The sequence below is a fragment of the Hyperoodon ampullatus genome, assembly GCF_949752795.1.
Source record: "Hyperoodon ampullatus genome assembly, chromosome: 10".
Classification (NCBI taxonomy): Eukaryota; Metazoa; Chordata; class Mammalia; order Artiodactyla; family Ziphiidae; genus Hyperoodon; species Hyperoodon ampullatus.
This window is the reverse complement of record NC_136923.1, coordinates 84,711,048-84,727,629: the sequence shown is the minus strand read 5'-3', so window position 1 is coordinate 84,727,629 and position 16,582 is coordinate 84,711,048. Positions and strand designations below refer to the sequence as shown.

The following is a 16,582-nucleotide window of genomic DNA, read 5'->3' as shown; positions in this document are numbered from 1 at the left end:
TATCTAGGGCCAGTATCCTGTTTTTCTCCATCCTGAATCCCCTCAGGGTGCAGGGGTGGGGGGGGCGGTTGCAGGGGCTGATGGCTTGATGGCCGCCACATCCTTAGTTTACTGATATGGCAGGTGACATTCTTTGTCCACAAGGTTTGGGGGTTTATCTTAATAAACCCTCCACCAAGGCAGGGTCCCAATCTCTATTTTCTAAAAGGAAGTTCTGTTACTTGTTGCTGGATCTCAAACCTTGTAGAACCAGATGGCTAGCTACATTCTTTAGTTGGCAAAGGATAGAGGACATTTTCTTCCTCCCCGACAGTTTCATAGTTATCTGGCAAAACCTGAAGGACACCAGTTTTCCATTCTTTCCTTGAACACTACTTATTAAAGATGAAAGTAATTAATAGTTTACACACCATAATGAAAATCCTTGCATTTGGACTGCAGTCTCTCTCAATAGGAAGGGTTCAGAAGAGATGTGGTATCTTAGTTCTGTGCCAAGACACAGCTATAGCTCAAGGTCTGCAGTTGAGAATATGTAACACCTTTATCATAAATAAATAAATTTATTTTAATTTTGTTTTATTTTTAAAATCATGGGTTTGGCCATCAAATCATCACCATTTTGAAGGTTTTAATATAGAGTTCTATTAGCCATGAGCCAACAGATGAGCAGTTTTATTTATATTTGGGGACTTATCCATAATTATCCAATGTAATCTCAGAAAAATTACTTGTTACAGTGTATAAAGCCTTTTTAGAAATATTACATTTGGATTCTCTTTTTTCTGAAAAGTAAAATGATGATGGTGATTATTTGGAACCTCAAAATATCATACTTTTTATTTTAAATAAATTATCAAATAATTAATCGTCTTTCCTTAATGACTGGTATCCTTGATTCAGGCTGGCCGTCCTCCCTGGGATTAGTACTCATCTCTTCCTGCCCCGGCCTCAGTTTACCATCTGAATTGGGTGTGCTCAGGAAACTAGAACAATACTTTTGGGGGGAAAAAAAATGTGTAAAATCATTGCTGAGCTTGAGACTTGAAACTCCAGCTTGAGAAAACAGAAGAGGAACCTGGTTCTATCTAGTTGGTTATCAGACCTGCGACCATCATTCCAAGTGATGCTCCCAACATAGGACTTTCACAATAACGGATTCTTCTCTGTGGAATGATCTTCTTACAGATGTATGAAGACCCCTCTCCCTTCCAAGCTTCATGACACTGGCTTTCATGTCTCATCTCAGTTGTGAAGTTTTCCCCACCCACCTTATTTAAAATGACAACTATCCACCACCCATCTCCCACTCTGTGGCAGTCCTTAATCCCCTTGGTCTGTTTTCTTTGTGTTTTCTTAATCCTCTTTACCTACCAAAAGACTGTTTATCTTTATTTTCTGTCTCCCACAAGAATCGTTGGTGAGCTCCGCACAGTAGGATCTTTGCCGTGTTACACATTGCTCTTTCCAGCACCTAGAACATTGTTGAGCACATAGTAATCACTCAAAAAGTTTTTGATGAATGGATGGATGGATGAAGTAAAATGGACATATGCACATAACACAAAATGTCCATCCATTCTCTAGTGCTGGAGATAAAGTCCATGACAGTTTTATCCAAATGAACCCCTGTGAGAGGTAGTGCCCCTCACTATGCTTCCATTTCTTCATCATCATATTTGAGCTGATAATGGCCCCACAACCCACAGAGTTATTGTGAAGATTAGATTAAATAATCCATATAGGCACTAAATTACAGACTTTGAATTGATAAAATCATGAATCTCTTACCACCTGGACAGTTCCCAAGGCTGGTATTGTTAACATCTCTACTTGGCAAATGACATAATAAAGACCAAGGGTGCTACATGGACCTTGCAACTCAGGGGGCTTGCATTCAGGCAGAAGGTCACTACTGACTGACCCAGTGATATAAAGCTGGATAGCTCACCACTGTTCCTGATACAAAAACCCCTTGCCTGGTTCCTGAAGACATTTGCTTTTCAATTCAAATAAATCGTTTGTTACCTGAGGGTAAACAATTTGCCTGTGTCCATAAAACTAGTAAATTGAAGTACTATGCTATGAGTCACCTTTAACCCCAAATGTTTATATTTTATAAATGATTTTCTCTTTTCTCCCTAACTATAAATCCTCCAGGTCAGCTTCTGTTTTCAAGGTTTGAATAGCACAAAATACAGAAAAATGGGCCTCGATTTTTGTGCTGGAGCACAACTGAGACCACCTGAAAATAAAGCAGAACCTGATTAAATGAGAGAGAGGGACACAAAAACTCCTATATGCAAATCCTCTCAAGACCTTCCATCTCACTCAGAGCAAAAGCCTAATTCCTTACCGTGACTTACAAGCCCCTGCACGATCTGCTTCCTTTCATTTGTCTGCCATTATTTCCTCCTACAGCGCCCAGCCCACTCCACTCCACATAGCCACCCTGGCATCTCAACATTCCTCCTCCTCTCCCTCTTTTTTTTTTTTTTTTTTTAAGAATTTATTTATTGATTGACTTTTGGCTGCGTTGGGTCTTTGTTGCTGCATGCAGGCTTTCTCTAGTTGCGGCGAGCAGGGGCTACTCTTTTTGTTGCCGTGCGTGGGCTTCTCATTGCGGTGGCTTCTCTTGTTGCGGAGCACGGGCTCTAGGCGTGCGGGCTTCAGTAGTTGTGACACGCAGGCTCAGTAGTTGCAGCACGCGGGCTCAAGAGCGCAGGCTCAGTAGTAGTGGCACACGGGTTTAGTTGCTGCGCGGCATGTGGGATTTTCCCGGACCAGGGCTCGAACCCACGTTCCCTGCATTGGCGGGCGGATTCTTAACCACTGCGGCACTCACCAGGGAAGTCTCCCACTTTCTCTTTCCACAACTTCTTCCTCACAACTCTTTGCTGAAATAACTACCTCCGTACTGCCGTCTTCATTGGTCACCTTATCTAAATTTCAACTCCCCATGACAATCCTTATTCTTGCTTTATTGTCCTTCTCGCCATCTAACATATTACATATGATACTTATTTATCTGATTTATTGTCTATCCCAGGGTCAAATGTAAATTCCATGAGAGCAAAGAATCTTGTCTGTTTTGTTCTCCCAGTGCACAGAACAGCATCTGGCACATTGTAAACTCAACAAATGTATGTGGAATAAATAAATTTAAAAAGTCATCAATGTTAAATGTTGTTTGTTGGGGGAGTAATCATGGCATCACGATTAGGTTTTAAAATAGATGTATATTGAAATGTTGAGAGAGGAAATGATATGATTTGAGGTCTCAGAGACATTAGAAAGCAACGACAAACGCTCTAGCTTCTCAATTGTCAATGCCCGAACATGTGGGAACACAGCTTTAGAAGGGGTAAGCAGCAAATCCACACCCACCTTCACCCCAATTCAACCTTTTGTGGGTAAAGCAGCTCACCTTCCATACATAATCCACGTACTCAAATAACCCGACCTTCACATCACACCGATTACTGCCCCTTCCGAACTACCTAACACGGCTTATTCTATTGCCAAACCTACCAATCCCCCACTCCAACTGCATGTGTTATTACATTTCCCACGAGACAGCAAAGTTCCTACTTTTGAGCAACTTTTGCACATAACGTACCAATTGAAGGTATACAAAGCTGCCAGAATTCAATTAACTGAAATAGTACATACAGACACTTGTAAAGCTCCACGACACTCCCAAAAAACAAGTTTACCTAGTGATTCATGAGAAAATTTTCACCTTAACATCCCAAACCAAAGCGCATTGAAACAGGACAGACTAAATAACAGCTATTTTAAAGAAAATGTGGGTGGCTCTTAGAAGAGCCTTTTTAGTTGGATTAAGATAGCTGAGGAAGCTTTACGCCCTCTCCCCGCGGATGCGGCGAGCAAGCTGGATGTCCTTGGGCATGATGGTGACGCGCTTGGCGTGGATGGCACACAGGTTGGTGTCCTCGAAGAGCCCCACCAGGTAGGCCTCGCACGCCTCCTGCAGCGCCATCACGGCCGAGCTCTGGAAACGCAGGTCGGTCTTGAAGTCCTGCGCGATCTCGCGCACCAGGCGCTGGAACGGCAGCTTGCGGATCAGCAGCTCCGTGGACTTCTGGTAGCGGCGGATCTCGCGCAGGGCCACCGTGCCGGGCCGGTAGCGGTGCGGTTTCTTCACGCCGCCTGTGGCCGGCGCGCTCTTGCGGGCCGCCTTGGTAGCCAGCTGCTTGCGCGGCGCCTTACCACCGGTGGACTTACGCGCAGTTTGTTTAGTTCGAGCCATCGTAAGAAAACAGGAAAAAAAAAAACCAAGTTGGCAAGTAACTAGGAAAAGGTCCCCCTTTATATATACTCAGAAACGTTCTGATTGGCCTTGCGCTATTTCAAAAGCCCCGCGAAACAAAACCATTGGCTAAAGTGTCAACGCAGTGATTGGTGAAGTACTAGAGACTCTGATTGGATGAAATACTCCACATTTCAATCCCTCTTTTTGTTATACTCTGCGACCCAAAGGAACTAATTTTCTAATGTTCTAGTTCAGCGCATATCACATTATAAATAAGGAACCACTTGGGGATCGTGGACGATGACAATTCTGATTCAAATCTATGTAATGGGGCCTAGAATTCCGAGGACTACGCTTTAAGAATAGATTTACTTGTATTCTTTTTTCTTCGTGGTTACTTTTTCTGAACTGAACTTAGATTCCCCTGGGCTGCCACTTCCTATCTCCACTGGGAAACCACGGGGAAAGCGACGGGCCGGGGACGACCGGCAAACAGTGCGCAACAAATGATTGACTTTCCTATGGTGGCCAAATGGGATTTTGCTTCAGTTTTTTCCAGCATTAATTAGTTAAGATAGCCTCCATTATGTTGAACTCTATTCTTTTAGCCCAGTCAGCCAGTCTCTGAGAGATCTTTCTTGCTTAATTTCACTTTGAAAATGATTTTCTAGTTAGAATTGTACTGTGCACCTGGTGTTTACTTCTCCGAGAAAACACGCCCTTTCTCTGAACATTTTTCATTCCAGAAAGGAGATCACGGTGCGATAACCTCAAGCACCACCAGAGCCAGTCCCAGGACCGCCGGACGCCATCTTTGATTTTAAAATTTTCCTGAAGTAAAAAAGAACGCAAAATTGCATTCTTATCTGCGGCCCTATTTTCCACTCCTAGACTGTATAAGATTCCTTCCTACTCTCTCAAGGGAGGGCACAGCCTTGAGGGCACTAGTCTGCTGTGGTCTCCTTTGCCTGGCAAAGCAATAAAAGCTACTCTTCTACTTCACCCAAAACTGTCGCCGCTTACTATTCAGCACGGGTGAACAGAGGCCGAGTTTCGGCAACAAGTTCAGAACTTGAAAAGCCCGCGCTGATCTGATTTGCCAGCCGTTCTTTCGTTTGGCTGTTTCAAACGTCTTAGTGACATTCTAAGCTACCACCCCCCACCTGCCTTCTCTGCAGAATAGAATGTTTCCCTTCTCGCTAAATAACCAAACTACCCCAGGTTTTAAAAACGTTACCAAATCTTGCTTCTTCACCACTAAAAGCCCTTGCTTACGGTACTAACAACTTTTTTGTAAAAGTTGTTTCCCTGAGTCACATTTCAATCAGTCCCGTTAGATAGCGAAGATAACTTGCGATAATAAACTGTGGCGAGTATCCAGTGGCTTTAACCGCGCATAAGCTTCATAGACCCAGCCGAGGCTTAGTTACAAGCTTTTTTAAGTGTGAAAATGTGGACGGCTCTGAAAAGAGCCTTTGGGTAAAAAGTTAGAGACACGCACTGATATTGGGATTAATTCACTTGCCCTTGGCCTTGTGGTGGCTCTCGGTCTTCTTGGGCAGCAGTACAGCCTGGATGTTGGGCAGGACGCCGCCCTGAGCGATGGTGACTTTGCCCAGCAGCTTGTTGAGCTCCTCGTCGTTGCGGATGGCCAACTGCAGGTGACGCGGGATGATACGCGTCTTCTTGTTGTCGCGGGCCGCGTTGCCCGCCAGCTCAAGGATCTCGGCCGTCAGGTACTCCAGCACTGCAGCCAGGTACACCGGAGCGCCGGCTCCGACCCGCTCGGCGTAGTTGCCCTTGCGGAGCAGGCGGTGCACACGGCCCACGGGGAACTGTAGCCCGGCCCGCGAGGACCGGGTCTTGGCCTTGGCACGTACCTTACCACCCTGTTTCCCCCGGCCAGACATGAGGAAATACTAAAAACAAAACAAAAACCAAAGAAAATGACCCTCAGAACACAAGAAACTAGACTATTATACTCTGTGGCGGTTTGGTAAAACAGCCTGTGCGATTGGCCGAACACAAACTTTAGCCAATCAAAAGCTAGTCCTAAAACAACAACGTTACTAATTTACATAGAGAGTTTGTAATTGAAAGGTCAAATTATGTAAGGTTGAGCTAAGGGAAGAGCCAATGAGACTTTGTAATAAAGAGCCTATCAGAGATTAGGATGCTGAAAAGACCAATCACAAATCGTAATTCTACCATCGCTAATTTGCATACAGACCAAACAAATATTGAGGCCGTTGGCTCGTGGGCGTATTTGTTTCTCGTTCGCTACCTGGTGGTTTTTTTGGTTTTGCGATGCCTGAGCCAGCGAAGTCTGCTTCTGCTCCGAAGAAGGGCTCCAAAAAGGCGGTGGCCAAGGCCCAGAAAAAGGACGGCAAGAAGCGCAAGCGCAGTCGCAAGGAGAGCTACTCCGTGTATGTGTACAAGGTGTTGAAGCAGGTTCACCCGGATACCGGTATTTCTTCCAAGGCTATGGGTATCATGAATTCATTTGTCAACGACATCTTCGAACGCATCGCTGGCGAGGCGTCGCGTCTGGCGCATTACAACAAACGCTCGACCATCACGTCCAGGGAGATCCAGACGGCCGTACGCCTGTTATTGCCCGGGGAGTTGGCCAAGCATGCCGTGTCCGAGGGCACCAAGGCTGTTACCAAGTACACCAGCTCTAAATAAGCTCGCTCCCTCTCCAATAACTCAAGGCTCTTTTAAGAGCCACCCACATTGTCTCTTAAGGGTCTGTAACTCCAGACTTAAATTATATTTATGTATGACCAACAAGGAAAGAGAAAAAACTCTGAAAGCTTCGGAAAGTTACTCTTTCGTAAGAGACGTTTACATTTATAAGAGAAGTGCCCCTTTTGTATGGGTGTCTCTTACTCTACCAGGCAGGAGGATGGCCGAATCTGTTATCTATGGAAAAGCCCACAACTTACATCTGCATAACAACGTTACCCGTGTTTCCTGTGCTTTTCCTGGTTGCCTCCCACAACTGACTACCCATCCCCATCGTTTTTAGTTTTTAGCTGAAGATGGTATTTAAGGTGGTAGCTGCAGCCATTTTGTAGATTTTGTTTTACTGGGGCTCTCCAATGTATACAGGAGATACACGTTGTTACCTTTTGTTTTTCTCCTGTCAATCTGTCTTCTATCAAGCCAAAGAATCTAGAAGGGAAGAAGGAAAAAGGGAAAAAGAAGGAAAAAAAAAATTATTTCCTACATCTACACAGTGATTTTTGTGAACATGAAATAAGTTACTATATTTTGAATGGTGCTTGTGAAGAAAATTCCCTAAACTCCACATATAATTAAGGCATTCATTTCTTGCTTTCCGAAGTTAATTTTAAATACATTTTAAAATAATGTATTCTTGAAAACAAATACATAAGTATATTTGAGAAATGGATAAGCATAGTTTAAGGGGAAATCCCCCAGCATATGATACAGTCCTGACTGCCTCTTTGAATGCTAAATTTGGGCATCTTACTTAAACCCTCTCTGAGCATTTCCTTCTAAAATGGGAATAATAATTAGCAACTACTGTGTAGCATTGCTGGGGTGATCAATAAAAGAGCACAAGTAAAGTACTCAGGGTGGTGACTGCACAGAGAAGGTCTTCTAAAGTATTAGCTGTTGGCTAAAGCCTCTGGTTGAAGTGCTGGGAAGCTGCTCTTAGTCCTGCCCACTTTGGAGTCTCAGAGTCTTGAAGCCATAAACAAGGCAGTAGGCCGGAAAGCCTACTAGCATTTAACACCAATTAGGATTCCTTATCTGGCAGTGTGAACAACCCAAACCACTTCTAACAGTCCAAGCCCCTCCACTTCTAACAGTCCAAGCCCCTCTTTGAAACCAGTTCTTTCCCCTGAACTGTTCTGAGGACAACCTAGTGCCTGTGACTGTAAGTCTTCCCTGCCTTTGATGACCAATTCAAGCAACATGTACCTTACTTTCCGAGGACCTTCTCATGCCTCACTAGGATTAGAGGTACCTCTTTTAATAAGGTGTTGGGTTATAAGGAAGGCCATACAAGAACTACTCACCTCCCTCCGCCCAACAACAATACTTCCTTTCTGCATCCAGGCTTTCTTTCTTGGTCTTCCTTCCATTTGGAACTTCACTTTCTCAATCTTTTTTGCCCTCAAGCATCACTTATGAGTAAAGCCTTCTATGACCATATCATTTAAAATGTCACCTCCTTCCTCCATACTTTAATGCCTTTCCCAGCTTCAGTGGTCCTCATAGCACCATCTTACATACTGTTTTACCTGTTTTGTTTGTGCCCCCTCCAACAAAATATAAGCTCCATGAATATAGATATATTGTTTTGTTCACAGTTGTTCACTGCTATAATTCCATAGCATCAGACAGTGCCTGGTATATGCCATATGCTCAATTTTGTTTGTTTATTAAATTAACATCGTCATATGAATTTGTTTCCTCAAACCACTGCCTTAGCTCAAATAACATCTGATCCTTTTCATATTTAAGCACCAGAGCCTGTATCTTTAAAACAGATGAGATTCCAAATGACTCCATTGATTTCTGGCTCACAAAGTATCACCCTACAAATTACTTGCAGGCCACAAGGAGGAAAAACCTGCTTTTACAAAGAAACTAATCACCCTAAACCAGTAATTGATCTATCATATCAAATCTGGATAACCCCGACATCAAGTGCCTCTGATGTACAATAGTATTTACATACAATCATCTGTAACTGTTCCTTGACAAGAAAATTAACGTGATTTCAGTCAAGTCTAGGGAAAATCACTTGTAGGGCATTCAGGGTACAGAAGTCAAGGAAAATAACCCCATCAGGAAACAAGCCAAACCAAGACATCCTATAGGCCAGGTCTACAGCAAATCAATATCAAAAAACTAAATGAGATCAAGGAGGAGAGGAGAAAACTTGTAGATTAAAAGACCTGAGACAAAAAGAGAGAAACCTGAGACTGAAAAGGCGTGATTGGATCCTCCTAAGCAAACCAGATCTCTAAGACATTTTGGGGCATAACTGGGATTTGTTACTGTGAACCCAGTATTAGATATTGGGGAATCTGGTTTTAGTTTGGCAGTGATTATATGGGAGCATTTTTAAAATATAAAAAAATAGTGCGTACTTAATTTGAGGTAAAATATACTGATGCCTGTGTAGTATTTTTTTTTTAAAGCATGTCTACTTAACTGTCAAGCTTAGGTGACATTTATGTTTGTTCATTAAGAAACATACTTCCTATCGGCTTTTCAAATTTTTCTTAACAGAAAGTCAGAATATAGTGTTCTCTATGCCTAGCAACACGTGCTAGCTCTCCCGGCTTGTGCATTTTAATTTTACCCCCAAAGCACAGGTACAAGGGTTTTTAAGTCTGCAGAGCCCAGCAGCAGCGCCACACTCCAGCAGAGCTCAGGAGCGCGCCCCCGTGCAGGGGACGACCCGCCCCACTCGTAAATTCGCCTTTGTTCCGGGCCCCACTTTTCGCCACGGGCGCGGGCTTTCTTTGTTCCTCGTCCTCGCCGCCATTTTGAGCACGGACCACAGGCGGGGGAAGGGAGCCTCGCATCACCACATCGCGGGCAGTGTAAGCCGACTTCTCATACACGATTTCAAACTTGAAATACACCAGAACTTAAGTGGAATCTTTCTAGGGAAAACAGTGCTCTGCGAGTTTCTTCACTGCCCCACGAAACGTTAAAATGCCCAAACTTATACCCGAAACCACTTCCACAAAGCAGAAACATACACAGATCAGCCAATTTCTGCCCTCCTAAAATGTGAACTAGAAATTAAAATGCACGAAAAATAACTTTTGACTAATTGAAAGTAAATGAAGTTCACCTCATAAAAAGCAAGGAAAAAAAACAGCAGAAAGTGCTAGCTCTTTCACCGAAACATTTGGGCGGCCCTGAAAAGGGCCTTTGGTGGTAAAAGATGTTAAATCGCTGAAAACAGGAGACCTAACCGCCGAAGCCGTAGAGGGTGCGTCCCTGGCGTTTGAGGGCGTACACTACGTCCATGGCGGTGACGGTCTTCCGCTTCGCGTGCTCCGTGTAAGTGACCGCGTCCCGGATCACGTTCTCCAAAAACACCTTCAGTACCCCGCGGGTCTCTTCATAAATCAGACCAGATATGCGCTTGACACCACCTCGCCGGGCCAGACGCCGAATGGCGGGCTTGGTGATACCCTGGATGTTGTCGCGCAAAACCTTACGATGCCGCTTAGCGCCCCCCTTCCCCAGTCCCTTACCACCTTTGCCTCGTCCAGACATGATAACACTGCTCTGACAATTTTCAAAACAGCAACAGAAACCCCGAGGCAATTCCCTTATATGAGCGGGTTTCGGACCGAATTGAAGACTGAAAGCGCGCTCGCCCGCACTTTCCTTTAGCCCGCCGGCCCCTCTCCTCGCGGCCCAGTTCTCGATGACGTCATGATGACTTAGTCCCCGCCCGCCGAACGTGCCCTTCACGAAGCAGTCTCCAGCAGGTCCTCCGTCCCTAAGTGGGATTTTTCGGACCTATTTAACAGCTGCGTCAGACTAAAGATGTTAACATTTTTTTTTTTACTAATTATCTTTTGCTGCTTGGGATACTTTGGAACCTCAGGATCCTTGACCCACACGACCGGAACTGCTGTAACCTTCTCTGGAATGCGGAGTCCCGCTTTGCCCCCAAGTTTACGGTGCTTCCAGCACTACTCCCCCCTACAACAAAATCCCTTCAAACCGAAACCCCCGCTCCGGAGGACTTTAAAAACTGCAGGACTTCACCTTCTCCATCACGAAGCCGCGGGAAATCTGACCAAAAGGATTTTCTTCCCAAAGGCGAATACATGGTTGGTTAGTGATTCTGTGGTAGAATTCTCGCTCGCCGCGCGGACGCCCGTGTTCCTTTCCCTCTTGTTTTCGTTTCCTTCCCTGTTTATTAAAACCTGTAATTCTCATTTAATTACCTAACCACCCCTCACCTCTGCGCCCAGTAACTTAACTCTGTTAATGTTTACTTTTCTACTCCTCGTCGTTTCCTCTGATTCTGGTAGCGACATTATTCCAGAGACTTGGCAACTTGTAGCCAAGGAATTGAAATAATAGGCGCCTTCTTACAGTTTTTTTATTTAGAGGCCAAGTCGCCTCTGAATAGAGTTAAGAGTATTATTAGGAGGAGATTTTTCGGGGAGGAGCAGAGTGGCGCAGCGGAAGCGTGCTGGGCCCATAACCCAGAGGTCGATGGATCGAAACCATCCTCTGCTATTTTTCTTCTGTAGTTAAAATTGTGTAACTTTGTTTCACAGTAAGGAAAAAAAAATAAAATGGCGCCCCACCCTTTTTTTTTTTTTTTAATTCTGGAGCTAAAATGACTCCCTGAAAATAAACGTGAAACCGTTTACGTGATTTCTTCTGGTTGCCAAAGTAACCGTGCTATTTTATCACGACACTTCTCGTTGCCCTATGAAGCTGCGAAAATGCTGAATTAAACTGAGGGCAGGGGTGGAAGCCAAGATCTTGAGTTACATTTCCTTCTACAACATAATTCGGAAAGCACTACTTTTAGGTAATTGTGGCCATGTGGTTAAGGTGATAGACTAGAAATCTGCTGGGCCATCCCGGCGCAGATTCTTCGAAACTACTAGAGTTTTAATCTTGGGAGTAAATAAGTAGCAGTTTGGGACAGAGTGCAGAGTTTGGGTGGCCATGATTGTACTTTGACCTGAGAAAACCACTTCGGCAGCTACTGGTAAATGTGTCTCTACCCTCTACCTTGCTTTACAATCTCTAACAGAACTATTCTCTATGCTCATTTTTTAAATATATGTGTGGGCTTTTATAGTTTTCTCTTTATGGGTTTTATAGTTTTCTCTCTCTCAGAAAGGATTCCTATTCATATATTTATGTGTTAGATACTGTGCTAGGCGCTAAGAAAAGGCATTAAGTAGTCTACAGTGTAGACATGATTTTAAACAAGTAAATACGTATGTATAGTACAAGTATGTATAGTACAGATATTTCTTTAAAAAGATTGTACATTAAGTGCAATGGAAACAAGGGAGAAGGATGGTTGTTTCCCGGTAGCCCTATGACCATCCAGTAGTTGGTGATGCGCTGGAAGGAGTCACATGAATCAACATTTACCCAAGGTTAAGATTTATTACAGCAAAGGAAAAAGTGCAGACACACACAAAAATATATACACAAGGAAATACTAGAGAAGGCTTTCTTGTCCTTCATCTTCAGGGATGGCACGGATGCTCTTTCTTGCTTGAGGGGAAAAGTCATGGAAAGCAACACACCAGTCATGGTCAAAAATTATTTTGGCTGGATTTCCTTGCCTATAATCTTCTCAAAGATGGAGTCTTCAACAGACTGGATATAGATATAGATATAGATATAGATATAGATATAGATATATCTCCACTTCAATATGTATATTCACAATGTTATGTATGTATACATATAAAATCCTAATTTGACCACTCCAAACTTGGATGTTAAGTGCACAACTCAAACTTAACATGTCCAAACAGAGCTTATCCTAACCCCACACACACCACCCCCAAAATGCTCCTTCCTCTCCTCCTGTGGTGGTCCCCATCTCAGTAAATGGAAACTGTTGTTAAAGCAAAAAATCGTGGAGCTATGTATGACTTCTCTATTTCTCTCACACCCTCAATCCAATCAGCAAATCCTTCAAAACATATCCAGAATTCAACCGCTTCTTACCACTTCCACCAACACTACCCATGATGATTTAGCCACCATCTTCCTGCTTCCAGGAAGAGAGAAAGAGAGAAAGCAAGTCCATGTTCAGGTATTTTCAGGATCTTTTTGTTAAATAATCTCCACCTTAAAGATAATCTCAAAATTCAAAAACATATGTATATGAGAAATTCAGCACATTTTTATTGAGCTCCTACTATTTGCCACTTATTATTCCGTGGACAGGGAAGAAAGACTGTGTGAAAGGGCCCATTTCTGTAGTCCAGAAAGCTGCTAATTTACTAGTCAAGAAAAGCCAAGACCTACCACAAATAAGCCAAGAAGGCCAATGCTCCCAGGGTCTAGAATTTAAGAAAATTAAGGAAATGCCTAATGTGTAGACTGATAATGTTGACATTATCTTCAAACGAGGTGCCTGAGGTCACAGAGATTCACTGACAAGCTTAAAAGAAGCCATCCAAAATATAACTTTATATCACATCGTTGGGCCAAGCCCTCTACAAAACATTATAAATTCTATAAATATTTTGACCATAGAATGATTTTATTGTAACACGTTTTTGTGTTGATTCATCTATTAAATGTAAAAATTGTCACAGTCAAAATTTTTGTAATTATACCGTAGTGCTTATTTCTTAATATAGGGAAGGCTCAAATAATAGTAACGGCACTGGACTCCCCTAAACCCTGAGAAACGCCAAAAAAAAAAAAGCATTCTCTTTTCAAACAGATAGAAATATACTGTGAAAAGTGCTTTGATGTCACATTATGACAATCAGGGAAAATACCAGAAAACCATGGGAAAGGGGAAATTGTTATGCCTGGGGGCCTGCAGATATCCATGCCGGATGACAAGAAAGACGATTGTGTAGATGCTGCCTTCTTACTGACAACTGTCCAGGCAGACATCCCAAGTACCTAGAGTTTGAAAATTGCAAGCGTGACTGAATATTAATAGGGAAGAAACTCTGAGTTCTCTTATTTATAAATATCCCTCGATGCAGGCAATATGCAATATTTTGGCATCCTTTGGGTGCCATAAACTACAGTTTTTTCTGCTCGGGAGTTGTACAGTCAATGACTTTTCCCTCCATGGAGTACCCAAGACCGAAATAATTGTCAGTTCTTACCCTTCACAAGGCCCTACTCCTTGGCCCGAGATAACCCCTGTAATCTCGAGTTTCTATTTTTCCAATGACAGAGAGCGCCGGCGGCGTGGGGGCCATTGCCTTTTTGTCATTACGTAACTTTCACGACTCAGAACTGGGCAGAAAACTTACTTCCTAGGTGTCGCGGCAACAAACTGTGGTCCGTGACCACGTGGCCTAACGGATAAGGCGTCTGACTTCGGATCAGAAGATTGAGGGTTCGAATCCCTTCGTGGTTATTGTCGCCTTTTATGCCCTCTTCTAGTAATCGATAGCCACACCTCATGGGTAGGCGGTAGGAAATCATGTGTTTTTCGAACCCTTTTCTTCCTGCCCTATATTAAAGACGCTATTCTCAAAAGCCTTGGGAGAACCAGTGTAAAGAGTGGCTGGAAGTCAAAACCGAAATACGGCCTTCCAATAATTTGGGTCTCTCAAACTCTCCCCAGATTTGGATTTGAACCCCTGAGTTTCATTTTCACAGGCTCGGCTTGTCCTTGAAAAGGGAATTCCGATCTGTAAACGGAGCTCTCTCGAACTGAGCCCCCAGTGGGTAGCACGGGGGGAAACCTGCTGCTTCTCCTTCCCCATGGCTTCGCCCAAGGCCACAACCTCTTCACAGTTCTCTTCTAGTCTGAGTTCCAGCTGCTGGAATCTGTCACTGGTTTCCACTCTTCCCCTATCTTTTCCATCTTAACTTTCTTGTTTTCCTTTGGTTTTGCTGCCGTCAAAAGGATGAGAACAGCTTATATTCAAACCTAAATTACAGAATACTATGGTCATTGAAAGAGCCGGACTGTTTGCGGAGTGTGTATACAAACAGGAAGGCAGAGAACATAGCTGGGCAAAATATACAAAAACATTTTCCCGTGCTTAAATAACTGAATTGATTAATAATTTAGGATGAAGAAAATCTCATTTCCAATTGATGACTTCCTGGTGAAACATAGGGCGTTTTCAGATGCAAACGTTTGTTCAGATCACACGGAGGCTTAACTCTTTTCTACTTAACGTATTCCTCTTTCCTTCTCTCTTTGGTAGTTAAGGAAAAAACATACCCTTTGGGTTTAAAAGAGGTGAGGGGCAGAGGCAAAATTGCTCCAGATCTACCTCCCTATTTTGGAAACAATACAAGAGATTAGCACATTTAAAATTATCCTTTAACGTGTATTAAAAGGAGTGACAAGTACCCTAAGGTATATTCTGCCTTGACAAAGTTTCAGTCCCTACCATGTCACCATCATGCACACGCACATATACACATACACACATATACAATATGCCTGTGTTTATTTTACAACTAATCTGTTGAATGTTTACAGTGTGCAAAGTTGGAAGGAAAAGGATATAAAAGGGTGGTACCCCTACAACCTTATTCTCAAACAAGGTAACATGGGGTTGAAGGGACAAGAGGGATAAGACTGCTCAGGCATCCAATATCTCTGATTCTTTTTTGGAGAAAATTCAAAATTATAAAAAGCATATCACCCAATTCCTCAAGACCCCACTTTGGCCTCCAATCTTGATCAGCATTTCCTGAGTTTTTATTTTCAAGATAAAATGGGTTAAAATTTGTGAACTGTCTTTGAATCACAGGTACTACATAAGCCATATATTGTCAGGTAAAATTCAAAAACAGATTTTACTTCAAAATTTGTGCTTCGTAGGTCTCAGTCCTCAGGAGCCTTTGGAGCTCTGCTGATCTGTGACAAGTGTACTTCAGAAGGATTTTCCAGGTATGAAAAGTCACAATCCCAGTCACTGGATTTGAACATGTTAGAAAGATCTTATCACCTTAACCACTTGATCTTAAAGAACTTGGTTCCCATGAACCTTAGTAAGGAAACGTTGGTTAGATGATTTTTTTTTAACAATTAATTTGTCTGGTCTCTACCTCAGTTTTCTCATCTGTAAAATAGAGACAGGTGATGAGGCGGGGTGGGAATTTTCAGAGAGATCATCTTTACGTTCCCTTCAAATTTTGTTATTCTACACCGAGCACTCAGCCCTTTGCTATAGTTTACTATAAGGTGAAAAGAGGGAACTGGTGAGATTTTATGGTATTATGTGCTGATATTAAGATATAAGTGGCAGAAGATGATCAAAGAAGGGAGAACCTAATAGGGGCTGGAACACCTGGAAAAGATCTTTGATTAAATTCATTCATGTAGAATACAAAGAGGAGAGTGATGCTTTCAACTGAGGATTCACGGAAAAGGTACATTTGATGTAGGTCTTGCAAGAGGATTTTGCAGCAAGGGAGCAGAGACTCTCCAGGCAGAAGGGACTACTTGAGCAAAAGCAGAGCATGTGAAGAGCTTCTGCTCCTGAACACAGGGACCAGTGGTCAGATAAAACTAGAGTCTGATGAAGAGTTTGGGAGGATAGGGAGTGATAAGGTGTAAAGAGGGAGCGCCTTGGACCTGGAAACGTGTCT

General features: G+C 43.1%; 4 protein-coding genes across 4 annotated transcripts; 1 reads left to right on the top strand and 3 right to left on the bottom strand.

Moving 5' to 3' along the window:
* Positions 1–3,859: 3,859 nt before the first annotated feature.
* Positions 3,860–4,270, bottom strand: LOC307059563 (histone H3.1; the record flags this gene model as incomplete). The annotated part of the gene is made up of 1 exon (XM_079713638.1): positions 3,860–4,270. The coding sequence occupies one exon, from the start codon at positions 4,268–4,270 to the stop codon at positions 3,860–3,862; it is 411 nt and encodes a 136-aa protein (XP_079569764.1).
* An 823-nt stretch (positions 4,271–5,093) lies between these two features.
* On the bottom strand, positions 5,094–6,183 carry LOC307059042 (histone H2A type 1-like; the record flags this gene model as incomplete). Its single annotated transcript, XM_079712737.1, has 2 exons — positions 5,094–5,104; positions 5,799–6,183. 2 exons carry the CDS (start codon positions 6,181–6,183, stop codon positions 5,094–5,096), a joined length of 396 nt encoding a protein of 131 aa, XP_079568863.1.
* A 397-nt stretch (positions 6,184–6,580) lies between these two features.
* On the top strand, positions 6,581–6,961 carry LOC307058834 (histone H2B type 1-C/E/F/G/I-like; the record flags this gene model as incomplete). Its single annotated transcript, XM_079712530.1, has 1 exon — positions 6,581–6,961. One exon carries the CDS (start codon positions 6,581–6,583, stop codon positions 6,959–6,961), a length of 381 nt encoding a protein of 126 aa, XP_079568656.1.
* Positions 6,962–10,240: 3,279 nt separating this feature from the next.
* On the bottom strand, positions 10,241–10,552 carry LOC307058648 (histone H4; the record flags this gene model as incomplete). The annotated part of the gene is made up of 1 exon (XM_079712195.1): positions 10,241–10,552. The coding sequence occupies one exon, from the start codon at positions 10,550–10,552 to the stop codon at positions 10,241–10,243; it is 312 nt and encodes a 103-aa protein (XP_079568321.1).
* Between the last annotated feature and the right edge of the window lie 6,030 nt (positions 10,553–16,582).